Below are 26,268 nucleotides of genomic sequence, written 5' to 3'. Positions count from 1 at the left end.
GAGCAGCACTTCCTTCCGATGGTCTACGGTCTACGGTCTATGGTCTATAGCCTAATATCTTCCACTGATCACACGCAGTCAAGTACCGGTATCTCTCGTGTAGAGTATGCAGTATGTGGCAAAAGGAATGCCCCGTAGCGAGGCCCTGGCTGCAGAACCATCTTCACGCATGTATGACAAGCAAGTAAGCAAGCAAGACAAGCACTATCAACAAATACAACCCATCACCACCTCCCTCTCCCTCTCCCTCTCGCATCTTCATCTCGACAAGCATACTCACTCATTCAGTCACCGCGAAAAGTCTGCGGACAAGGAAAGAAGGAAAGAAGGAGGGAAGGTTGAGATTCTACACACAAGCAGCAGTGAAACGGATACATGGGAAGGAAATGGGCTGATCTCTTGGTTGATGATGATAGTATCATCTACTCAAAAGCCTAACATGATACTCATAAATTACATAATATATATATCTACATAAACACTTATCTTTCAAGCACCCCACTTCCAATCCAATGCAGCCGTGATTATATACAAGAAACCAATGTCTTCCCCCTTCTTTCACAACCGCCGAGATCGTCACCTCTCCCACTTCAAACGGTATTGGGAACCTTGGCACCAGGATACCCCACAAGCTGGTCCATGTTGACCTCGTTCAGTATGGGGCAGTTGAGCGGCGCCAGAATGCCATCCACCTGAGCAACCAGGCCGTCGAGCGCCGTCCCCAGAATCCCCGTGACGACACCCTGGAAGGCGTCAGGCAAGAACTGGATGACGCCCTGGAAGATGAAGCACGCCAGGTTGTTACCCTGGAGGAGCGTCGCGCTGTTGAAGACGCCGCCGGTCAGATTTGCCAGGTCGACGCCGGCGAAGGAGTTGACCGTGCCGGTGTTGCCACCGACGCTGACGAACTTGGGGAAGGCGAGGGCGGCAGCCACGACGTCGGCGACGAAGAAGGGGAGGGTGTACTCGTCGCCGACGGCGCGCTTGTACCAGTTCTCGGGGATGCGCTCGTGGCCCTCGGTCCACTGGAAGTGGCCGCTTGCGCCGCTGATGGCGAAGAAGGACTTGAGGACTTCCTGGTTCAGGAGGCCCTCGGGGTGCTCGGCTGACTTGTTTGCCATGAAGCGGTAGATGAAGGCGTAGCCGGCGGGCTGCACGGCGATGCCGGCGAAGGGGGCGTTGAAGAAGAAGGGGTTGTTGTTGATGGATTGGTCGAATCGCTTCGAGCGGAATGGGGTCAGGACCGAGAGGTCGTAGTTGGCAGTTGCAGCGTCTGGTTGTGTGTCAAACATCTCTTGGAACTGGCTGATGATGACCTTGTAGGTGTTACAATTACTATCACCATGTTAGTAAGGTGTGAATGCAGATATCAGATGGGGACTGACTATTGGTAAAGATCTGGACGAGTCGGACTAGCATCGGTCTCGTACTTGTTGTGAGAGCCAGAGAGTCCTGTAGGTGTGCCGAGAAGGCCGAGTACATTCGGTACATTTGGTGTTGGGCCTCCAATGGACCATCTGGTGAGATCACCGTCGGCCAGAGAACCGTAGATAGAAAGGAAGGCACCGAGATCTTTGCCCATACCAAAAACTAGCCAACTGTCAGTCCGGAACTCATCAAGCTCGGCTGCAGAGGGACTTGCCTGTGTAGGTACCGTCGATGAATTGCTGAATAGTTGCGACACCGTTGTGAGGAATGTATCCGTGATTTGCCATCGCGTTCAGACCGGGGCAAGGTCCACGTTGGTCCCCAGTGTAGGTATTTGGGCTGTTGGGAGCGACAAATTCGTATTGACCATGGGTTGAGACATATTGCGCTGCGGCATCAAATCCTGGAGCGCGGCGGTTTGCCTTGAGCTTTGTGAGAGCGGACTCGATATCTCCACGAGCAAAATTATCTGTCTCTGCTCTGGCAGCATACTCTATAGCAGCCGCTGGGAAAGCGACGACTTCGGAGGCGCAAAAGGCGAATACGCCGAGAATGGCAGATGAGTATCTCATCTTGAAAAAAAGTTGAATGGAGTTTTTATGTGAGAGATAAGTGCCAATGTGAAGTATCGCGCAGGGACGCCGATCTTATTACGTCTCTGTGAGCCATGGACCGCACCCCTCAAAAATTTGGTGCATATGAATCTACCGATTCTACCAAGTGGCATGACGAGATACTTTGCATAGGTCTCGTTGAAAGTGGAGCAAGTCCTCCGGAAAGGGCATCTAAACAACTTCAGAAAAAGGGTCGACTGCCCAGGTCTGCCAACTGAAAGGATCCAGATCTCAATGACTCTTGCTCCGTCCAAGCAAGCCAGAAGGTAGAGGCTTTTAGCTACGAAGTATATCTGTTGCTAATTCACATCCAAGGCACCACTGACACAGAGCTAGGGCGCGAAGATGGGAATCAGCAGGCTTGGATTGGCTGCAGGTGAGCACTATTAATTCGCTAGACACAAAATTAAGCCCGAAAGCTTTGCTAGGCTGGGGGTCTCCGCAGAGACAATGGTCAACAAAGAAGAAGTGCGGGACCTCGGACGCCTCGGTGCTGTAGATCAGTACCTGGTGTTAGAACCCATTTGGAACTCTTGACAATTATCTCGATGGGATTGAGTGGTACATATGTAGAAAATAGACTAATTCACCGCCGTGGAGAATGTGAGCTTTTTGGTTTGAGGTTGCAAAAAGATGGGACTTCGGTTGGTTGCGCGAAACGAAGTAAACAAGCATTAGGCGAAGCTTAACAATAACGACAGACAGACAGGCCATATGCATCCGAGGGTCCAGGGACAACAACGTTAAGATCCCTAGAACAACACCGGCATGGCCCGAAGTCGTCATAGGCCCTTTTCAATTCCCCGCTCCGTCACTAGTTCCAGGTGGTGCGTAGCCAGGGCCATGGCACCGAGCGCGATTGGGGAACAGAGAAACACTAGAACCAACCACTTTGCAAGAATCGCTATGATCAAAGCCACGGGGACTCTGTGGCTTTTTGGCGTCGCATCTGCCGCTGACTTTAAACTTCTCATATGGAGTGCCGACAACAGTTCCGAGTCGGCGCCGGCATTCAAGAAACCCACGGACCGCATTCATACATTAAAGAAAGGACGCCAGGCACGGAGTGGGCAAACACGACAGCAGGAAATGCATTCCACGAGGGTAGAATTGAAAATCGATTCAGATCAGGAGTCCTCGACGGTATGAAAATTAGAGACAAGACGACTGATCGGCATGACTTTCTACACATCGTGCACTGGCAAGCGTGAGACTATATTCGCTCCGACGATTGTCTGTGAGTGCGAGAACAAATTTATAAAGGGATCATTCTGTCAAAGAACAGCGCGCGGGGTAAAGGCTAGCAGAACGAGCCATGCAAAATGCAGCTATTCGGATATAGTTGCTCGACGCAACGACATGAGAGAAACATTTGAATCAGACGGCTCTCTTGCACCTCCCTAGCCCTGCAGTTGCATGTAGGAGTCCAAGTTTTTGATATCGACTCGGCCAATGACGCCGATCGAGAAGACAAGTACGAGTCTCGTAGTCGATGTTCCTACCCTCAGAAAGTCTTCGAACCTTCCTATACTCAACGAAAGCAGACGCGGAAAGAAGGACTGACCCAAGATGCCCCAATACAGAACATCGGCGGGTGTAAACAATGAACATGATGATGCATCTCCATCATCATGGATTTGGATGGCGTAGTCTTGAACGGCTGCGCTTTCATCGCGTCCGTCTACCTCCTCCAGAGAGGCGCCAGCCTCTTCACGAATAACGTGGCTATAGTTGCACAACGATGCGGCGCACCCGGGACATTGGTGGCTCTGCTGACCATAGGGGCAGAATGGGAAGAGGTATGGCAGATTCGTCCTGGGAAGCCGTCTTGCTGCAAACAATCGCTAACAGCACCAGCTCGCCGTAGTCGTCGCCTCAATCGTCCAGCGTCGACCCTCTCTCGGCCTGGGAAGTGTTGTGGGGTGCTGCGTCTCGAATGTCATGGGCGTCCTCGCTCTGGGGATCCTCTTCAACGCAGACCCGATCCGATTCGACCTCGGCGCGAAGATATACTCCGGGGCGCTGTTTGCCGTATCGACAATCTTCACCCTGCTGGCGTTCACGCAGCAGCTGGACTTGACGGGAGGAATCTTCTTCATCGTCGGCTTCGCCGTCTATGTCTTTTCGATCTGCTCGGCGATCTATGACGGGATCCTGGATCCCGAGCCCGAAGACGTGGAGGAGCTCGCGGCGGACTCACCGATGGTATCGCACACGCCAACCGAACATCAACAACTGCATGTTGCTATATTCCCGTCGGTGCTCCAATGCCACCCGAATGAGGCATCGGCCCTACTTCCAGTATCCGAGGATTACTTTCCGCCTGTCGCCCCAGCCCAGCCTCTGGAGCCGGCAACGACGAGCGTTCATGCCCTCCTCGCTCTGGTCGGACTCGTTGCGCTCTGCATTGCAGCGTATGTGCTTGCACATGCGGCCGGTGCTCTTGCAGCCTGCTTCCACATATCCAATACCCTGATCGGAGTCACCCTGGTTGCCGTCTCAACCACGATACCCGAGAAGATTGTTTCGATTTACAGTACCTGGCAACGCCGTACCACCATCATGACGGCAACCACAGCAGGCTCTAACATATTCCTACTGACCCTGTGCGTTGGCATCATATTCGTCACCAGACAGGGTAGTGGCGATGCTGATGAAGGAGGACCCAAGGCCGGGAATGGTCTGCAGACGGACAGCCTCGGGGCCTTTGAAGTTTGGAGCGTTTGGGGCTGTTCCCTGATTCTTGTGTTGACTACTTGGTTCGGAGCAAGAAGATGGCTTGGGGCATTGTTGTTTGGACTCTATGTTGGGTTTCTTGGCACCGAGATAACTTTCTTAAGAGATACTATGTAAGGTGAGGTTGGAAATAGTTGGTTAGCTCGACGGTACGTACCTATTCATGATCAGTATTTTGTTTACCTGATATGAAGTCTGGGTCATGTTTCCATGTGCGATGTCTAGGTTACGGTTTCGTACCTCTACAAACGGTCACTAGGCCTCGCGAGCCTGTGTTCGTACGGCATTGGAACCTGGAAAGATATCAAAGACTCTCCGATGCATGGAGATAGATACCCAGACATTATGCCCATTTCCCGATTTCCACAAGTTTGCCAGAGTAGCGATCAAATGAGATAGCCTACCTACGGAGCAATTAGACTATCTCCTAGAGTCCTATTGAAAGCGTACCTAGGTAGCGATATTGAGTACACAATAGAACGCAGCAAATTGATAAATTAGTAGTAGTTTTAACAATCATCAATTATCAACCATCAACTCTTGAAATTGTCCGTTCAACCATCTAGATAGCCTACCTACGGACTAATCAGAATATTTCCTAGAGTCCTATTGAGAGCATACCTAGGTAGCGACATTAGGTACATAATAAATATGCAGCAAATCGGTAAATAAGTAGTAGTTTTAACAATCATCAATCATCAATCATCAACCATCAACTCTTGGAACTGTCCGTTCAAACACCTACTTCACTTACTTGTGGGGGCTACGGTTCTTCACCTGTACGAGGTGCCCCTTACGAACCTCCAGCTCTCTTTCTTGCGGCCAAAGGACTTTGAACAGCCGAAATTGAATCAAAGTAGCCTTTCAAATACACTTCTCTTTACTAGCGATCCGAACGAGCTTTCTTTTACCTCGACCAGGCCTCTACCTCGACCACTACGCCGACTACGATCTATACTTAACGAGCATACCGATTGAGAATACTAAAAGGATTTGCGATAAAAGAGAACGAGGTGAAAGAGATGGAAAGGGGTTTAAGACGGTTTACGAGATTGGGCTTTTGAAAAAGCTACTTAGCTGCCTCCGGTCCGGCTTGAATTTATCTTGATAATCGATATCGATATACGTTTTCAACGCTATTACTTTCTTCCACCCCTTTTTTTTTTTAAAAAAAAAACGAAGATATATCTTTCCTGCGATCCATCTTACCCGTCAAGAAAAGGCACAATCGATAACAGCTGCACTATACCAACCTGAAATGCCTCTAAACAGTTCCCAAGAATCATGCGATACCGCGACATCAAAAACCCGAAGCTATCCAAAAAAGATCTCTTCCTCAATATAATTTTTTACTCTCGATTAGATAGTACTCTACCGGTACATACGTATAATTCCTGTCCTTGGCACGTCGCCGTACCTTCCTTACAAGAGGTCCTAATGCGGCCTGCCACCCGCCCGACGTTGGTAAATACGACAACGGCAATAACTTCGCTTAGTTGGCGAAAAACCTTGACTGCATGCACGGAGTGCGGAGTGGAGGGCCGATTCTATATTTAGATGATTCTTTTTGCAGTAGAGGAGGGGACGAGAATTCAAATGAAAAGAAAAGAAAAGTGAAGTGAAGTGAAGTGAAGATTGAGTTTCCCGGCTGGCGCGTCTTGGTAATTTCGTGCTGGCTCGCGGCTCGCGCGCGGCTCGCGGCCCGCGTATACTTAGTACTTATTGAATTCTTAGAGTTGGTAAGGTACGTAAGGTAGGGTAGGGTAGGGTAGGGTAGGTAAGCCTCGATCTCACTGTCCCCTCCCATGAATAAGTACATGTGCAAAGTATAATTTGCCCCGAAGGTCGTCGAACGGTGGTTTCTGAATGGCTCACAGCCTTGTTGGCTCCACTGTATAGGCTATATACTGGCTTCGAGATAACCTTTCAAAGAGGATTCCTTAAGTACTATAGGCGTAAGTTGATTGATTGGTTTAGGCTCTGGTGAGAGCCCTTGCGAGATTAGACTTTTGCGCATGTGTTCATGGGGGAGGGGGAGCAGTAGGTGGATTTAACGTTTTGGGTTACTTATTGGTTAGGAAGGTACGCACGTAGTAGTACGTAAAGATGCGTGGATTTTACTTTGTGTTATACTTTCGGCTTTGGACTTTATTTACTAAGCAGGATTTACTACTAGTACCACTACAACTACGTTTCAGATAGGTTTTTGAGATATAGGGATATGGGGATAGAGAGATCCTACGTACTACCTACCGTCAAAACTTTACAGGATAGCGCGCTAGGCGGCCAACAACGTTTATTCTCTCTATTAATCGACTGATTAAGTGCGTTGACCGCGCAGAAGGCTAATCGATCTCGAAACTATGCTCGGGCCACAGCTAATATTCTATACTACTCCCTTCACCAATCAAGTCGACAAACAGTGCATCAATCAATCTCACAAAGTCAACAGCCTCGCGCGCCCCTCGCGCCCCAATTTGCTAAGTTTCTAGCATACCTACCTAGGTAGGCAGGCACGCCAGTCGCATAGGATGCATCCCGTCCAAATCTCGCACCCTCCAGTGATTTCGCCAGCGAAGAGCGGCTCTCGAGAAACTTATACCTCTGTACTTCCTGGAGTCGAGATGCCCAGCCCGACATCGCACCCGCTATTTCGCGCGGCCCCGGGCCGTCCATGATCTCCACCTCCCCCTTCCCCCCGGCTTCCCCTCCTTGATCTCTGCTTGGTAACCGATCGGTGCGCCTGAAAATCAAGATACTGTAGTAGTAGTATTCCCACTAAGGGAAGCTCGCGGGTCGAAAGTACTACTGTCGTATGCGATGCGACGGGAGAGTTACGATTGGATGAAGGACGGGACTTCCCTGGTGTTGTACGTACGTACGTCTTTACTACTGGAATGGCAAGTGCAAGTGCTGCTGGAAGTCAAATACTACGGTAGTAGCAGCGCGTGCGGCGATCTTGAAGTCGGGTTTTAGCTCTTTGCCGTAGGGTGCGTATATATACAGCATATATATAGATAGATAGATAGATAAATAGTACTTGAATATGATACTACTATCTAAAGATAAACATAAATAGACTTTTCTGTATTTAACATTCAATATAGTAATACAGTACTTACTACTCACGTACTAGTTCAATAGTTCAAACCCTTACCAGGCACGTAACAAGCAAGCAAAAGCAAGCAAGCAAGCAAGCAATCAAAGCCACACCCGGTAGGTATACTTAGTAGTACAGTAGTACATACGTAGTACGTAGTACAGTACGATACGCGCGGTACGGCACGCGCGGTACGGCACGTCGCTTAAATACCTAAATCATACTAATACTCACGTCGTATAAAAAGATAATTACACTTACGTCGTATAAAAAAAAACTTATATATACAACTATACCTTAAAAGGGAATGCAGGAGCATTTAAACGGTCAGCTGATCGTCCGATAACCATCTCTTTTAGGGACGATTTTAATAAGTTGGCATGGCTGGTGGATCACCCTAGGCCTATACTTAAGATTGGATATAATCTGAAAACAAACGATTTAAATTATTTAAATCGTAGCTAAAATAAAACTATTTTATTTAATTAAATGGTTTTTTTTAAATACTCGTCTTTTCGTATAAAAACCGTCTTAAGACCGTCTTCGAGCGTTTAAGACCGTCCTATGGCCGTCCCATAGCCGTCCTATGGCCGTTCTATGGCCGTCCCTGAGCTTAAAACCGTCCTTGAGAACGTGAATTAGTAAGCAAATAATCTTTTTATTGCTTGCTAATCTACCCTTTACTATATCATCCACTTACTACACCCTTCACCCCCTACCCTCCTCCCCCTCCTCCTATCTTCGGCTACACCCACTCCTTACAAGGGCTGAGAAGGTGGCCGATGAACGCGGGTTAACTTTTGCTAAATCGATCGATTTCGATTATAAAAAAATTAAAGCGTTGATATACAAGCCGTAGCAGCGATACCGAGAAATATCTTGGCGTCGAACTTCTTAAATTATTATTAAAACAATTTTCATTCAAAAGATAATTTTTATCTATAACTATATCTTCTTTAAAATGGTCATCGGACTATTTTAATTTTTTAAAACGAGCTTATTAATAAGCTTGTTTTAAAAATATAGACGAAGACGGCTGTAGGACGGCTACAAAACGGTCTCTTTCAATGGGACGGTCTTTTTTATAAACTATTCTTGAAAAGAGCTTAGTACTGAATTTAAGCGGTCCAATAGCCGTCTCTTATAAAAGAGGATCAGAGGACCGTTCAAATGACCCCTTACTACCCTTTATGGTACGTAATACGCAAGATAATTATACTCACTTACAACTATAATAACATTACCCCCGTAAGGCTACCTACCTACCTACCTATTTACTTACCGAGCTTACAGTATGCAAGTAGTAGGTACTATAAAAGGGTCTAACCAGCCAGCTAGCTACTTAGCTAGCCAAAATAAGTAAGTACTCCGTACTCCGCAATTACTTACCTACTACAATACTACTGTACTGCATACTATAGTACCGGTAATACGGCACCGGTATCGTGGTACCGTACGTACTACCGGTAGTAGGTAACTAAATAACTGGCTGCAGCCACAGCTACCTATACCTATACTTATACCTATCTATACCTAGGTTTCAGCCATAAGGCACCGGTCGGTTCCATCAGAAGATAGATAGATAGATAGATAGATAGCCTCAGCTCAATTCCTCTACGTGTTCAACTTGCATGCTTGCTTACGGTAAGTATCTTCCCTAGCGGAATCATCACAGCGTATCACACATACTTGTACCTGTACCTATACAGACAAAAATTTCAATCTCTGATTTAATTTCAAATTTCAAATTTGAAGTTTTAAGTTTTAAATTTTTTTTGTTAAAGAGATTTAAATCCAGCATCGAAACCTACTACGTACTAGCCAAGCAAGCTCCCAAGCTCCCAAGCTAAGAATCCCCATTCCCCATTCTCCATTCCCCATTCCGCAGCAACCCCGCTCGCTACCCCGCCACCCCGCCCCCCCTCCAAACCTTCATACGTACCGGTAGGTAATCAGTCAATCAATCAATCACTCAATCAATTTTTTTTATAAAAAAGTAGATATAGATATACCTTAAAGGGTGGTAGGGGGTCATTTCAATGGTCCTCTGATCTTCTTTTATTAAAGACGGCCATTGGACCGCTTAAATTCAGTACTAAGCTCTTTTCAAGAATAGTTTATCGAAAAGACCGTCCTATTGAAAGAAACCGTTCTGTGGCCGTCTTATAGCCGTCCCCGTTTATATTTTTAAAACAGGCTTATTAATAAGCTCGTTTTAAAAAATTGAAATAGTTCGATGACCATTTTGAAAAAGATATATCGTCGGTTACCTTGAATTTAATTTGTAAAAAATCCCGACCTGGCTGCGCCAGGTCGGCACCACCAAGGCGGGACAATAACGGTATACCACTTATTAAACAACAACTATTATTACAAAAAATAAAAAATAAATCTTTATATGCTTAGAAAATTTTTCTTTACAAACGTGAATTAAAATTATAAAAATCCATTCATTTATAGTAATCTAATACATTGAAATATAATAAAAAAATAATTAAAAACTATCCCAAATAATTCAAATTTACTTGTTTATTGCAAATATCTTAATAGCTATAACTTTAATTCCAAAAAATGTCATATATATCGAAAATAAATGATTTAATATATTATATTGCTAACGGTAATAATTATTTAATAAAAGTTGGTAGTGATGCACTTATTTTTTTGATAGATTTAAATAAAAGTCCGATTTTCGTGTTCCTCGCTTATTCTAATATATACGCGGCAATTCTGATATATACGCATTACAAAAATCGAAAAGAATATACCAAAAGTACTATTTTTATTACTTTAATTCAACACAATAAAAGAATCACAACTAGTAATTAAAATTCAATTAATTGATTAATATCAAACTCAGTACGGCGCATCTTTTTATATAAAGATAATTATTATATAACAGTTGGTTGATATTTTATTTATTAAAAAAGAGCAAGTTTTACTGTCCCGCCTTGCTGGGTGTCCCGCCTTGGTGATGCCGACTTGCTACAGCAAGTCGGTCAATTCTTTCGAATTAAAATTTAAGGAAACCGACGATTAGTTATAGATAAAAATTATCTTTTAAATAAAATTGTTTTAATAATAATTTAAGAAGTTCGACGCCAAGATATTTATCGGTATCGCTGCCACGGCTTATATATCAACGCTTTAAATTTTTTATAATCGGAATCGATCGACTAAGCAAAAGTTCACCCGCGCATGTTCAGCTTTGTATCGTTTGCTGAGAGGGAAGGGTGGGGTTTGGGTAGCAAAGGGTAGACGGCTATGCAATTGAAAGAAAATAAAGATTATTTGTTTATTGATTTACGTTTCCGAGGACGGTTTCAAGTTCGGGGACGGCCTTAGGACGGCCACAGAACGGCCACAAGACGGTCTTAAAACGGTCTTTTCATAAAAAGACCGACTTTTATAAACGACTATTTAATCGATCGAAACAATCTTAATTTTGTAATAATCTTTTGACGAAAAGACGAGCTCTTATAAAAAACGATTTAAGCGAATAAAATAGGTTTATTTTAGCTACGATTTAAATAATTTAAATCGTTTGTTTTCAAATTCTATTCAATCTTAAGTATAATCGTCGGTTTCCTTAAATCTTAATTCGAAAGAATTGACCGACTTGCTATAGCAAGTCGGCACTACCAAGGCGGGACACCCATTAAGGCGGGACAGTAAAATTTGCTCCTTTTTGATAAATAAAAAATCAACCAACTATCATATAATAGTTATTTTTATATAAAAAAATGCACCGTATTGTGTTTGATATTAGTCAATTAATTGAATTTTAATTACAAGTTATTATTCTTTTATTGTGGTGAGTTAAAGTAATAAAAATAGTACTTTTTATTTTATTTTTTTAATATTTTTTTTTATTTTTTTAATGAGTATATATCAGAATTGCCGCGTAAATACTAAAATAAGCGAGGAACACGAAAATCGGACTTTTATTCAAACCTATCAAAAGAATACGTGCATTATTATCAACCTTTATTTAATAATTATCACTTTTAATAATATAATAAATTAAATCCTTTCTTTTCGATCTATATAACGTTTTTTTTTTTTATATAATAGTAGTTGTTAAGATATTCGCAATAAACAAGTAAATTCGAATTATTTAAGACAGTTTTTAGCTATATTTTCATTACATTTTATTGTATTATATCATCAAAAATAAATGCATTTTGATATTTTTAATCTACATTTATAAGGCAAAGTTTTTTAAGCGTATAAATATTTTTTATTCTGATTTATATTAATAGTTGTTGTTTAATAAGTGGTATATCGTTACTATCCCGCCTTGGTGGTGCCTCGGGATTTTTTACAAATTAAATTCAAGGTAACCGACGATTACCGAGATCCGTAGGTGATAGAATTGTATTTATTTATTTCTGTGACGTCACGCCAGGTCTCCTGGACGTATCCCTACATACGCCAAGCTACCTCCTTTTTTCCTTTGTATTCTTCGTATTCTCTTATTCCCTTCTTTTGACCCATGAACCATGGTTTACGAGTCCTTGGCGCTTCTACCTTCGTGTACCACGGTACAGGCCTAAGTATTACCCCTCGAGGGTGCCTCAAAAGTCTAGTTTCCACTTTAAAACCCCTGTTTTCCGTACCCTCGAGGGGTAATACTTACGCCTGCGACGTAGTATATGGGGGGCTACGATTCTTTACTTGTACGAGGTGCCCCTTACGAACCTTCAGCTCTTTTTCTTTCTTTTTCTTGCGGTAGAAAGAGAGATAAAGAGTTTAGAAAGCCGAAATTGAATCATCGATATACGACGTCTCTTCGAAGAGATTTTCTTTTATCGGCGATTCCGAACTTTTTTCTTCTTTCTTTTCGAATACTACGCTGACTACGATCTATACTTGACGGGCATATCGATTAAAAAGATTAAAAAGATTTGCGATAAAAGAAAAACGTATATAAAAGATAAAATAAGAAAAGCTTAGTTCGATTGATCGAAAACACGGTATTGCGCTTTCGAAAAAGCGTTTTGCAAACACATCGGCTTTATTTAAGAGCTACGAACGCGAGCTTTTTTAGCTTTACGACGAAAGAGAACGATGTTTATATTATACGGATCGAGGCCGCTCGTAAAGCTATACGTATTCGATAGTTGTCGAGAGAAAACTCGACGCACATCATTATAAATTGCTTTTAAAAGGTTTACAAGTGTTCAGCTATTTGACGAAAGGTTTTCTTTAACGTAGTTTTTACTTTCGATTAGATAATACTTTATATATAATTCTTTTATTTAGCACGTCGCTGTACTTTATAAGAAGTCTTTAAGGTCTAAGTATTGCGTTTTGGATACCCGCCCGACGTTAATAAATACAATAACAACAACAACAATCTTCGTGTATATAAACCTTAGCTACCTTCGACCTTTACACTCGGTAGTTGTTGATTCTAAGTCATTACTTTGAGATTCTCCTGAGCTCCTATGTGAACCCCCGCGCTCCCGTGAGTTCCTTCAGGTAATCGCTTAAGGTCGTCACAATTTCTATTAATTGTTTTTTTTAAAAAAATTGTAAACGTGAATAGCTTTAATATTATAATCGAGAAGTTCAAAAAATAATTCTAGTATAAGCGGCATTATTGAAAAAGATTTCTTGTATAGAGCAGCGAGTAGATTTGGCTAGGCGGGCCTACTTAAAAGGTGGGTTGAGGCATAGGAAATATAACTCTACTTTCTTCGAGGCATAGGAAAGTAGTAATCGACTACCAGTAGGTAGAATGATCTTCGATTCAAGGAGGTCGATTAAAGCGTCATGAGGCCATAAGGCAGAAACAGGCACACACGCATTAGACAGCCATTCGGACGCCGAACCTCCGAGGGAGCTAATATAAATCGGGTATAGCCTACATCATTCCCGTATTAACTACTCCGTAAACGATTGACCAATAAACGCGCTCACAAAATCGGCTAAGTCGCTAAACTCCGATACTATAAAAATTCGAGTTCGAATCGAATTTAAAGCTTCGCTCGTGATTGATTTAATTCGAATATCACGTGCGAGGCTCGTTAAGCGGCCGCTAGCTTCGCCTTTATTCTTTGAACCAAGGCCTGCTTGCTAGCACCGTATAGTAACAAAAAGAAGGCTAAAAGCGGAAGTTTAAAGAGCTTTACGTGCACGCTCGGGAAAAGTGGCGAGAGAGGTAGCGGAAAAGGTAGCGGGAATAAGAGGCGAAGGAGGCTGTGTTATGCGTGTATGCCTGTTTCTTCCTTATGGCCTTATGACGCTTTAATCGATCCCGATTCAAGGAGGGCTAAGTGAAACAAACATATACTACGTACTACGTACTCTCCCCCTTTATGAATAAATGTCGGACCCAGTTTAGGCTTATAAATCATAGAGCGGTGGTTTCTTAATGGCTCAAAGCCCTGTTAACTCCATTGTATAGACTAAATACTGGCTCAAAGATACTTTCCAAAGCTGAATCCTTATAAGTTGATTGGTTTAAGCCTTGGTAAGATCCCCTTGCGAATTTATACTTTCGACATTTATTTATAGGGGGGGAGAGTAGTACCTACGTACTTCTACGAGTTTAAAATTCTATTTATATCTTTTAAAACCGAAAGGATATACTTCGTACTATAGGTAAATAATATACAACTCTAGTCAGTGCACGCTAAACACTTGGAAATGCTGCTTTTTATTTTTTAATATTTCGTGTGGCATTAAGTGAAGGCTCTATAATGAAAATGCCGATTTTTAGTGCAAAAAGCGGCGAATTATTATCGTTATATTATTGATATTATAGTACCTCGTGCATGAAACCCCTGTCGATAGAAACCTATAGAATCGTGCACAGACGGCGTTTGTAGTATATTATTTCAGGCATGTACTACGTCGCAGGCGTAAGTATTACCCCTCGAGGGTAGGGAAACAGAGGGTTTAAAGTGGAAACTAAACTTTTAAGGCACCCTCGAGGGGTAATACTTAGGCCTGTACCGTGGTACTACGTACCCCCATGAATAAATGTCGGACCCAGTTTAAGCCCATATACGTAGTACGTAGTACGTAGTACCGAGGGGTAATACTTAGGCCTGTACCGTGGTACGTACCACGGTACAGGCCTAAGTATTACCCCTCGAGGGTACCTTAAAAGTTTAGTTTCTACTTTAAAACCCCTGTTTTCCCTACCCTCGAGGGGTAATACTTACGCTTGCGACGTAGTACGTAGTACGTAGTACCATAGAGCGGTGGTTTCTTAATGGCTCAAAGCCCTGTGAACTCTACTGTATAAACTAAATACTGGCTCAAAGATACTTTTCAAAGCTGAATCCTTATACCACGGTACAGGCCTAAGTATTACCCCTCGAGGGTACGTTCTCGCTGTTTTAATAAGCTTTCATTTACCAGGCTGTATACCACCCGTCCGCCGCGATTACGTCTAAACAACGCTGTCTCATAGTTCTAATCAAAGCAACAATTCTATCTTTATCGATCGAATCCCACGCTTCTTAGACAGCCATTCTTAATCGAGGATAGCTTTGATGAACATCAGGATATCTTTCTTGAATATAATCCTTCATCCATAACCAAACCGTCTCGATCGGGTTAAGATCGAGCGATAAAGCTGGCCACCCTATCGGCTCGATACCACAAGCTTCTAAAACAGCTAGTGTAAATCGAGCAACATGTCCTTTAGCGTTATCTTGTTGGAACTCCAATTCGGGATAATCGTGAAGAATCTTATCGACGATAGGTATGATAATCCCTGAATAACTTCCGGAATTAATCGGTTCCCACTCTTTTTCCCAAAACAACCCTTCTACTCGACCAAGTTTTCCGCAAATTCCTCCCCAAAACATCCATCCGATTTTTCGTTGATCTCGGCGAACGACGCAATCAGGGTGCCAGCGTTCGTTAGCTCGACGAGTGACGTAGACTTTTCGATGCTTTCCCGGCTGAGCCCACGTCTCATCGGTAAACAACACTCTATCCCATTGATCGTCGGTCCAATCAACGTGCTCGAGGGCCCACGTTAATCTATCGGTAGCGTGGTCGGAAGTTAAAGGAGGTTGTCTTTGCTGAATTCGGCGAGCAAAACCTTCTTTAGCCATAGCTGTTCGAATAGCCTTTTCTCTACAATTCAAATTCATTAAAGCGGGGATCTGATTCCAAGGCGTTTCTCGATTAACTAGTGACTTTAAAACCTAATCGACCATTCGTTTTCTCGTTAGAGTATCGAGTGCAACAGGTCGTCCAGAACGTTTTCGAGGTGTTATTTGACATCGTAGAGTGTATCTGACTTGATCGAGAGTGAATTTAGTCTGAGAAACGATTTGAGATAATGAAAAACCAGCATCGTTGTATAAAGTATAAATACGTAATCGGTCGTCTCGAGTAAGATCAGGAGCTTTAGGAGCTTTGAGAGCTCCAAGAGATTCTATTATCGATAATAGTAGTAGCAGTTGGGATGTTGCTAGTGAAACTGAAAAGAAAGGTAGGAAAAAGCAGCATTAAAATACCCATCAATTAGGATTTGAACCTGTTCGATACGCTTTTATTATGTCTCCGATCCAATAGGACGCTTCTCCGATTTGCTTCGACCCTCTTCGACCCTTACAAAAATCCTATTTACCCTGGTAAAAACCCCTGTTTCGTACCCTCGAGGGGTAATACTACGTCGCAGGCGTAAGTATTACCCCTCGAGGGTATGGAAAACAGGGGGTTTAAAGTGGAAACTAAACTTTTAAGGCACCCTCGAGGGGTAATACTTAGGCCTGTACCGTGGTACTTACGCCTGCGACGTAGTACTACGTAAGTTGATTGGTTTAAGCCCTGGTAAGATCCCTTGCGAAATTATACTTTCGACATTTACTGTTCATAGGGGGGGGAGAGTACGTAGCAAGTAAGAAGGCCTATTTAAAGTAAGCGAACCGACGTATACGTAATGCTCGTATTTTCTATTTTTATACTTGCACTAGCGATAAAAAGTATATATACGTTTCAAAAGTACCGGGCCACTTGGCAATCACAATTACTACGTATATAAGATCAGCAATCCCTCCTTGGAGTTTCATTCCTAGCATACACTATCATTATAGTGCTCTACAAGCTTCTTATACGCTTTATTCGTCAAAACGATCACCTTACCACCTCTATTATGCATTCCAATAACAACCTCCTCTTGCTCGCCTTCTTCGGCGCCGCGACCGCCCTCCGTCGAACCTGCGCGGTCGATAATGTTCAGAATGACGGCACCGGCACCTATATTATTACAGACTTCGACACTTTGCCTGTAATCGCGGCCGACTTCTGCACCGAAGTACCAGAGCTGGAAAAGCTAAACTCTGCCCCTCAAATCGAAGCAGGAGATTCTTTCACAGTTCCTTGCAGGATTCGAAAGCGCGATTGCTTAAGGATCCCGAATAGCAAAGTTGGGTACTACACGGTCGTCGAAGGCGACACGTTGGCTTACATTGCGTCGGATTTCTGCGTCGCAGCTAGTAGATTGCCGACCATGAACCCCGGCGTTATCACGGACAACTCGGTCAGCCCGGGCATGATTATCGAGGTTCCTTGCTCTTGGAACTAGCTACTTGCTGTACAATAGAGGCTATAACTATCCGCTCGCTCGCTTGCTTTGCCTACTGCGGGGCTGTAGGCATAGGATGGGCGACGGGACGGGTTGTTGTTGGACTCTACTCTAGAGCTGGGATCTATTCAGCAATTGGATTGCTTCTTTTCTCTTTTTTCGACTATAAGCTTGAGCTTAGCGCAACCCGTCTTTCGGAAGGAAGGGATGTGAGTAGATGGAAAACTAAGTCTCTTTTTATCTTAAGATGTTAAGGACTTGATTTATCAATAAATAAAAAAATTATATCGATAGATCGATTCTCAACGTGACGTATGATTGATTGGTCAGTTAAGAAGTGCGCGTGGTGACGGGCGGCAGAATCCTAAAATAGCATAAAACGTGACTAGATTTCATGTGATTAAATTCTATAAACTACCTTAAAGGGGAATGCAGGAGCATTTAGACGGTCAGCTAATCGTCCGATAACCATCTCTTTTAAGGACGATTTCCATAAGTTAGCATGGCTGGTGGATCACCCTAGGCTTATACTTAAGATTAAATAGAATTTGAAAACAATCGATTTAAATTATTTAAATCGTAACTAAAATAAAACTATTTTATTTAATTAAATAGTTTTTTTTTTAAATACTCGTCTTTTCATATAAAAACCGTCTGAGGACCGTCTTCGAGCGTTCTAAGACCGTCTTATGGCCGTCCTATGGCCGTCCTTGAGCTGAAAACCGTCCTTAGGAACGTGAATGAGTAAGCAAATAGTCTTTTTATTACGTGCTGGTCTATCCTTTACTACCTGAACCACCTATTACACCCCCTCCTTAGACTACCGATACTACACCCCCTCTTAATAAGGGCTGCAAAGGCGGCCGTCGTACGCGAGTACAGTTTTGCTCAATCGATCGATTTCGATTATAAAAAAATTAAAGCGTTGATATACAAGCCCTAGCAGCGATAATCGTCGGTTTCCTTAAATTTTAATTCGAAAGAATTGACCGACTTGCTGTAGCAAGGCGGGACACCTAGCAAGGCGGAACAGTAAAATTTGCTCCTTTTTAATAAATCAAAAATCAACCAACTATTATATATAAATTATTCCTGTATCAAAAGATGCGCAGTATTGAGTTTGATACTAATCAATTAATTGAATTTTAATTAAAAGTTGTTATTCCTTTATTGTGTTAAGTTAAAGTAATAAAAATAGTACTTTTGGTATATACTTTTCGATTTTAGTTATGCGTATATATCAGAATTGCCGAGTATATATTAGAATAAGCGAGAAACACGAAAATCGGACTTTTATGTAAATCTATCAAGAAAATACGTGCATCACTACCAACTTTGATTAAATAATTAATACATTTAGTAATATAATATATTAAATCATTTATTTTCGATCTATATAACGTTTTTTTAAATTAAGGTTGTAGTTATTAAGATATTTGCAATAAACAAGTAAATTTGAATTATTTAAGACAGTTTTTAACCATTTTTTCATTACATTTCAATGTCTTAGATTACTACAAATAAATGGATTTTTATTATTTAAATTCACGTTTGTACAGCAGAATTGTCTAAGCATATAAAGATTTTTTTTATTTTTGATAATCATAGTTGTTGTTTAATAAGTGGTATACCGTTACTGTCCCGCCTTGCTGGGTGTCCCGCCTTGGTGGGGCCGACCTGGCTAGGATTTTTTACAAATTAAATTCACGGTAAGCGACGATTAGGCCTAGGGTAATCCACCAGCCATGCCAACTTATTAAAATCGTCTTTAAAAGAGATGGTTATCGGACGATCAGCTGACCGTCTAAATGCTCCTGCATTCCCCTTTAAGGTATACGAGCGATATATTTTTTATACATATAACATGTATAACATATAACATATAACATATAACATATAACATATATATATGTATATATAAATCCCCCCCTCAACCCTCCCCCCCCCTCTTCCCTCTTCTCTTCCCTCTCCCCTCCCCACCTCTTCCCTCATCCCTCATCTATCCCTCCCCCTCTTCTCCCTTATTTCTCTCCCCTCCTATTTCTCTCTTCTCTCTTCTCTCTTCCCTCCCTCTTCTCCCCCTTTTAAAAAACCCTCTTAAAAAAACCCTCTTCTCCCCCTCTTTTTAAAAATCCTCTCAAAAACCTCTTAAAAAACCCTCTTCCCTCTCCCCTCCTATTTCTCTCTCCCCTCCTATTTCTCTCTTCCCTCTTCTCCCTTATTTCTCTCCCCTCCTATTTCCCTCTTCCCCCCCCCCCCCCCTCCTCTTCCCTCTTCTCTCAACCCCCCCCCCCCCCCTCTCTCTTCTCCCTTTTTTTAAAAAATCCTCTTAAAAAACCTTCTTCTCCCCTTTTTTAAATCCTCTTCTCCCCCTTTTAAAAAACCCTCTCAAAAACCCTCTTCTCCCCCTCTTAAAAATCCTCTTATTAAAAACCCTCTAAAAAATCCTCATCAACCTCTCCACCTCTCCACCTCTCCACCTCTTCACCTTATCAACCTTATCAACTTTATGAACTTTGTAAAACTTGTAAAAACCCTCTTCTCCCCCTCTCCCCTCTTCCCTCTTATTTCCCCTTTCCCTCTTCTCCCCCTCTAAAAAATCCTCTTAAAAATCCTCCCCACCTCACCACCTCTCCACCCTTTCACCTCATCACCTCACCACCCTTTCACCTCTTCAAACCCCTTTTTCAAACCCCTTTTCAAACCTTTTACCCTTTTACCCTTCAAACCTTTTACCCTACTACAATTCCCTATGTGAAACCCTCTCTCTCTCTCTCTCTCTCTCTCTCTCTTTTTTTATATATATATAATCCGAACACAACACCGGTAATTCCTCGACGCGAGGGATTTCGCCAAGGCGAGGCGAGGCGAGGCGAGGCGAGGAGAAGACACGTGAGAGAGATATATAATGTATATACTGTATATACATTCGCAACAAACACTCTGCCCCCCCCAATTCCAATCTCAAGTGACGATTCTATTCATCTATTCATCTGTCTATTCATCTATCTATCCATCTATCCATCTATTTACTCCCATCATCCATCTATTTACTCCCATCATCGCTGGTTCGGAACGTCCATCGACTGCTGCTATCAAGCGACACCGATGCATATTGGATGGTGGTAAGCTGTGCAATCGGGTATCCATCCGCCTGCGTGATCAGGGTTCGTGTCTTCTCTATATACATAATGATCTGCCTCTGCCCACATTTCCCGGTCGGATTCGGCAGCATGCCGGTTGGCCTGTCGGCAAGATCTACCATGGCGGTGCGGCGTTGAAGTGGGAGCTTGCTCGTTTCACACATTGTATCGATACTGTACCATCCATTGGGTCAGCCGCCGACATAACTCAAAGGTTGACCTCGCAACTCACCCGGGCGCACAAGCGAATGCGAAGATTCCGTACGTGGGATTCTGGGAAGGGGACCACCGCAAGACTAATAGTCTTCGACCCGTCTTCCACAGAGCAGAGCCCATCGTCGGCCGCGGCGCGTTAGCTGCGCCTTATCCGTAGAGATTAACATTAAATTATTTTTCGTTCGAGTCGTGAAATCGTTCGCGTTCTCGCGTGCGGAGGGGTGGACTCTTCATATCCGGAGACTGGGCATCTCCACGATGCGGATGCCACCGCTGAAGCCTCGCGAATCGGCCGGCTGATCTTCGAACTCGAACCGTCCGATCCTCGACACCCGTCCCTCCGTGTGCATGCTGACGCGCGACACCCTCCCGTTCGCATCCATCTGTGACACCCTCCCATCCATCCTCGAGTCGCGGCCGTCAACAGTGTCCATCCGCGAGCTCCTCCCGTCGGTGAAGGTCATGGTGTCGAGCCGGGAGCAGCGCCCATCGGTGTAGGTCCCGTCCGTCATGATGGTTCCCATGCGCGAGCTTCTCCCGTCGCCGTTCTTCTTCAGCAGCTGGTTCCTGCTGCCGGTGCTCCCTGGGTCGAAAATGCTCTTCACCCATCCCGGACTCCCCCCCGTGTCCGCGGCTTGCTCCATCTCATTGGGATTCGGGCTGCCCTTGGCGCCACCGAGAGCGGAGTGTCGCCCAATACAGAATGCAAGGACGATGAGACCCACGATCAGCAGCACACCGGCGACGGCGCCTACGCTGATACCAGCGATGGCGCCAGCAGAGAGGCCCTTCTTCCCCGACGGAGATGTGGGTGATGGCACCGGGGTCGGCGTGCTCGAGGGAAGCGAGGTTGGAACCGCGGCTCTGGAAGCCGATGGAGAAGTGATCATCGTCGGTCGGGCGACGGGTGGGGCGCTCGAGCTCGAGCTCGCGATCTGGGCATCGGGAGTCGTGACCGGCGCGGAGGAGATGGTGCTGGGGATCTGTGTGACCGCCGGAAGTTTTAGCTCACGTCCCTTGGCTGGCCGAGACGAACCGCGGGGAGAGATCACTGACCTGGGGACGGGGAGCGACCCGGGGACCCTCTTGCGTTCCATCCTCGTCCGCATCGCTCGCCTCGTTCACATCGCTCACATCGAAGGGGCCTGATCGGCTCTCCCCCGTCGAGTCCACGAACCTGAGCACGTAGGTTTCCGTGGTCGACAGCGCCGGAGGCGTCCAGACAAAAGAGTTTCCTGTCAGTGCACCTTGGGCCGAAGTTAGCCGCACGCCACGCGCATCCCACGGCGTCGGGCAGTTCCCGAGGAGGGAGGTTGCATACTTGCGATTGTGACGATCTGGGTGCCGGACGAAAGGAGTAAGGAAATGGTGACATGTCCCGTCGCGCCTGACCAGGTGATGCTGAAGGGAGTGCCGACCTTGAGGTTCGCGAAGTCGCTCTCCGCGTTGGTGGGCGTGACCACCGCGACGGTCGGGGCCGTAAATGCCATCATCATGATCATGATACCGGTATAAAAGAGCGACACGGGCAACATCTTGGCCCAATTACCTACCTAGTTCCCCTCTCCAATTCCCGACGCCCAAGAAGAAGCCAAAAGAAAAAGTCCCAAAAGAGTGAGGGAGTGCGGATGAACGTCACTGGGAGAAAAGAAGGAAACATTCCCCAGAGCGGGAGAGGAGAGAGGTAGATGGTGGAATCGAGAGCTCGGAGGAAAGTTAGGCCAGCTCCGGCATACGCATACCGCGTGCAGATATTGTATATTAAGCACAGAGAGGCTGGGATGAGAGGGGATGAGAGGGGACGAGACTGGATTGCACTGGATTACCTATACTGGATTACACTGTATCAGACTTTGGGGGAAATTGGGATCCGGGATCGAGACTTTTCTTCTCGAAGGGCTGACCCACAGCAAGGGCCATCCACGGCCACCCAGTGCCACCCACTGCCACCCAGACGCTATACCATGTCCCTCAGGCGCAGCTTCATGAGCGACAGACCTCTCCCTCCTCACCCAACCCCCTTTTTTTTTTCAGCGCGTCACCGACTATCTGCAATGCAAGTCAATGTTGAGTCCTGCACCGATGGCAAGACGGATCCAGTGGAGAAGCGCGACGTGTGTAATTAATTACTTGAACATCTTTCAGCTTCTGCGACGTGCTGTCCTGTCTGTACACTGTCGTGAAGATACCGGTACCAATACGTAGTGGCACTGTAGGTCGGGAGCGACTAACTAGTACCGTATCCAGTCGTCGTTTCCAACGCGACGGCTCGCCCTGGGTAGGCGGTGGGCGGTGTGGCAGCAGGGAGAAGAAGGTGGGTGACCCCGGACTTCTAAAGATAGGACGACCGTGGTTTTGCTTCCCGGCATCCCAAGCCGCGACGAGCCGCTGCCTACGTAATGCACGGATGGTCCGCTGTTCCGCCTATAGTACAATACCTACCTTACTATCAGCAGAACGGTCCAGAGGCCAGCCCGTCTGCTTCGCGTCTGCTACGTAGTACCTAGTCTACCGTCCTGGAATCATCCCGTCTAACAGCGAGACGAACCATCCTCGCTCACAACCTGACTATCATCAAGAATACCGGTGCCGTATCGAGACCGATTTCGACCTGCCCGCCTACCAGTCTCCCGATTCGGATTTCCAGAAACAAAAAACAAAAAAACAAAAAAAAAAAACAGAAAGAGGCACCCCGCTCCCGCGGACAAGGTGCACGCCTCGCAGAAGGCTCCCTGCAGACAGCTGTCAAAAAAACCACCAAAAAAACCACAACGAATCAATGCACTCGTATCCATCTGAAACGGTTCATGCGCCGACGGGTTGGGATCCCTCCCTGCGCCTGGGATGCAGCTGGCGTCCGCACTCACGTAGTAGTAGTAGTACCTAGACGCAGAGCTCTGTTCACACCTTAATAAGGCGGCAATCCGCGAAAGCGAGAGAGAGAGAGAATGCGAAAAAAGAACATGCTGAAAGACGGAAAGGTGAGATATCAGACAGACAGACGGACGGACCATCATCATCATCATCATCATCATCATCATCATCATCATCATCATCATCATCATCATCATCATTCCCGATCCAGCTTCGCTCTTCGAAGCCCTCCTGAAGCGAGAGAGATATTCACAAGAGACATCTATAAACGATATCCATACGAGATATCCATACGAGATATCCATACAAGACATCCATAAAAATATCTCATAAAAAATAACCATACAATAAAGCTAGTAAATCGTAAACGTAGATTAGAGTTCACTGTCATTGTAGATTAAAAGGTAAAGTGTAGATGAAAGAAGGTAAAATAGAACCGGGTGAGACGGTGGCGGAGTTGAGAAGCTTTTGTCTACTCTTCTCTCCTCTTTTTTTCTTTTCTTTTCTTAGATTAGATTAGAATAGAGTACCTTAGAGTAGATACAGTAGAATACAGTAGAAATACGAAGACCCCGAGAACCGAGAACTTGAAACAGAGGTGGTGCTTTTCTTAGTAGGTCCGCATATTGGCGTGCCTGCAGGCATGCATTCGACCGAGGACACCCAGAAAAAATAATATCGTATCGCAATGGTGCAAATCTCACGAGCTCTCGCAACGAGATGGGAGATTGAATGGGAAGCGATTCACGACGGTCAGTGTGCAACGCGAAGAGGCTCAGTCGCCCTCAGTGTATACTAATCAGACCAGACTAGCGCCCTGAATTAGTCCGGACTAGCGCCCTGCATCACAAAGATGGCGCTCCCGCTACCAGGCTTGCTAACCACGACCGCCGCCGCCTTCTGCTCAACCGTCAAATCCAGCTTCGAGTAATACTCCTCCTCCCACGCCTTCCTCACTGCAGCGACCTTGTCCGCAGGGACGAGATGTACGCTGCATCCTCCCCAGCCGGCGCCCGTCAGCCGAGAGCCATAACTCCCAGCCTGGCGGGCAATGGCGCAGATCTTGTCAATCTCCGGACACGAGCATTCGTAGACGTCGCGACAGCTATCTTGAGTCGCGTTCATCAAGTCGCCGAGAGATTTGTTGAAGGCTGATGTGCCCGTGGCTGGGTCAACACGTGCCGCCGAGGGGTTCTCCAGGATGGAGAGGAATTTCAATACGCGTAGGGCTTCGGTGAAGACGTGCAAGGCCCGCTGCCGGAGCTTGAAATGCGAAGCACGAACGGGGAAGATGGATGTGAAGCGCTCATTGAGAGCTGCGACTGAGAGTCCGATGACCTCGGCAATTTGTTCGCGCGTGTAGCCTTCCTCGCTTGTGAGTGTTGATTTGGTGAGGGCCACGAGCTCGGTAAGCTGTTCCTCGATGGTCTTAGCAGAGTTGGCGAAGTATGTGGAGTGAAGGCCGTGCAAGGAGATTCCTAGGGGTCCAGAATCTGCAGGCAGAGGGGTGGTGGATTTGTTGAGCACGGCGTTCAGGTAGGCGGCTGCCAGAGAGCATTCTACAACGCGTAAGTTGTAGCAGACGGGCCCCGTGACTTGCTTGTCGGATTGTACGAAGGACTGGGCGATGACGAAGCTGAGTTCGGGGTCGGTCTGTGGAAAGTAGACGGGGCGTGCTGTCAGGGTGGGCACGAAAGAGACGAAGAGGGCGGAGCCGCGGAGGGAGAAGACGGAGGCGCTTTGGTCCATACCGCCTGAGTTAACGCCTACAGCTCGTTCAGAGACGATGGCCAACTCAGTGAGGGCGGTTTTGTCGACTTCTGTCTCGCCGTTTGCGAACATGACTGCTAAGGCAGATGCGCTGACAAAAGCTGCAGAGCTGCTGAGCCCACCACCTGCCGGGACTGTGCCATCCATCAATATCTCCATGCTCTTCGGCTTATAGTCCTTCCCATGCTTTGTTCTCAGCAGCTCCAACGCACCCCGCAGACCAGATTTGAAGTAGTTGGTCCACTCGTGGACCTTTGCATCGATGTCTACCGTCTCGTACGGGATATCGAATTCGTGAGAGGGGAATTTCTCGGACTGGATATTGGAGACTCTAATTTTGTATGAGCCTGGTGGCGCTTCGGAGCCGTCAATTACGCGCACTGCGAGGATCACATCGGCCGTGATAGCCATGGGCAGGACTGAGTAGAGCGAGTAGTCGATGTGCTCGCCGATGATGTTGACGCGACCTGGCGAGCGAGAGACGAAGTCGGGAGTTTCGCCATACTTGGCTTTGAACTGCTGTACCAGCTTCTCCCATCTTGTGGTCTGGACTTGCAGCGCATCTTCGGTGTAGATGTCCTTCAGGGACTTTGCGACGGGCACGGTTCCGGCCATGATGGCGGGGTTGATGGCGAGGGTGATTTATTGAGGTTTGTACAGGTAGGTAGGTAGTTGAAGGGGCCGGTCGCTATTGTTGAAAAGCGAGTACCGGTATCATCAACGTGATTCAAGATTGTGTCCTCCGAGGCTTTGGTAATCTCAAAAGTGAATAGTCCATCGTCGCGAGGCCGTTGCTGCGTGACGTCGGCTTTGGCGGGAATGGATAAATGG

The 26,268-nt window shown here is 45.5% G+C and overlaps 6 protein-coding genes across 7 annotated transcripts; 2 read left to right on the top strand and 4 right to left on the bottom strand.

The window, feature by feature from the left end:
• Window positions 1–590: 590 nt before the first annotated feature.
• On the bottom strand, window positions 591–2,000 carry L3040_003066 (uncharacterized protein; the record flags this gene model as incomplete). 2 transcript variants are annotated; one of them, XM_007297338.2, is made up of 3 exons in its annotated part: window positions 591–1,335; window positions 1,386–1,590; window positions 1,655–2,000. In XM_007297338.2, 3 exons carry the CDS (start codon window positions 1,998–2,000, stop codon window positions 591–593), a joined length of 1,296 nt encoding a protein of 431 aa, XP_007297400.2. The 2 variants fall into 2 exon arrangements, with proteins under 2 accessions (XP_007297400.2, XP_066012293.1); XM_066154319.1 differs by lacking the exons at window positions 1,386–1,590; window positions 1,655–2,000 and having other exon boundaries at window positions 591–1,292.
• Window positions 2,001–3,673: 1,673 nt separating this feature from the next.
• L3040_003065 (uncharacterized protein) lies at window positions 3,674–4,895 on the top strand (the record flags this gene model as incomplete). Its single annotated transcript, XM_007297339.2, has 2 exons — window positions 3,674–3,841; window positions 3,900–4,895. The coding sequence occupies 2 exons, from the start codon at window positions 3,674–3,676 to the stop codon at window positions 4,893–4,895; spliced, it is 1,164 nt and encodes a 387-aa protein (XP_007297401.2).
• Window positions 4,896–17,002: 12,107 nt separating this feature from the next.
• L3040_003064 (uncharacterized protein) lies at window positions 17,003–17,434 on the top strand (the record flags this gene model as incomplete). The annotated part of the gene is made up of 1 exon (XM_007297340.2): window positions 17,003–17,434. One exon carries the CDS (start codon window positions 17,003–17,005, stop codon window positions 17,432–17,434), a length of 432 nt encoding a protein of 143 aa, XP_007297402.2.
• A 3,095-nt stretch (window positions 17,435–20,529) lies between these two features.
• On the bottom strand, window positions 20,530–20,913 carry L3040_003063 (uncharacterized protein; the record flags this gene model as incomplete). The annotated part of the gene is made up of 3 exons (XM_066154318.1): window positions 20,530–20,588; window positions 20,645–20,751; window positions 20,810–20,913. The coding sequence occupies 3 exons, from the start codon at window positions 20,911–20,913 to the stop codon at window positions 20,530–20,532; spliced, it is 270 nt and encodes an 89-aa protein (XP_066012292.1).
• Window positions 20,914–21,023: 110 nt separating this feature from the next.
• On the bottom strand, window positions 21,024–22,295 carry L3040_003062 (uncharacterized protein; the record flags this gene model as incomplete). The annotated part of the gene is made up of 3 exons (XM_007291425.2): window positions 21,024–21,776; window positions 21,850–22,040; window positions 22,115–22,295. 3 exons carry the CDS (start codon window positions 22,293–22,295, stop codon window positions 21,024–21,026), a joined length of 1,125 nt encoding a protein of 374 aa, XP_007291487.2.
• Window positions 22,296–24,489: 2,194 nt separating this feature from the next.
• On the bottom strand, window positions 24,490–26,052 carry L3040_003061 (uncharacterized protein; the record flags this gene model as incomplete). The annotated part of the gene is made up of 1 exon (XM_007291426.1): window positions 24,490–26,052. The coding sequence occupies one exon, from the start codon at window positions 26,050–26,052 to the stop codon at window positions 24,490–24,492; it is 1,563 nt and encodes a 520-aa protein (XP_007291488.1).
• Between the last annotated feature and the right edge of the window lie 216 nt (window positions 26,053–26,268).

Source organism: Drepanopeziza brunnea, assembly GCF_022702325.1.
Source record: "Drepanopeziza brunnea f. sp. 'multigermtubi' strain 214-2 chromosome Unknown ctg4, whole genome shotgun sequence".
Classification (NCBI taxonomy): domain Eukaryota; kingdom Fungi; phylum Ascomycota; class Leotiomycetes; order Helotiales; family Drepanopezizaceae; genus Drepanopeziza; species Drepanopeziza brunnea.
Note: the sequence above shows the minus strand (reverse complement) of the source record. Positions and strands in the feature narration are given on the sequence as shown.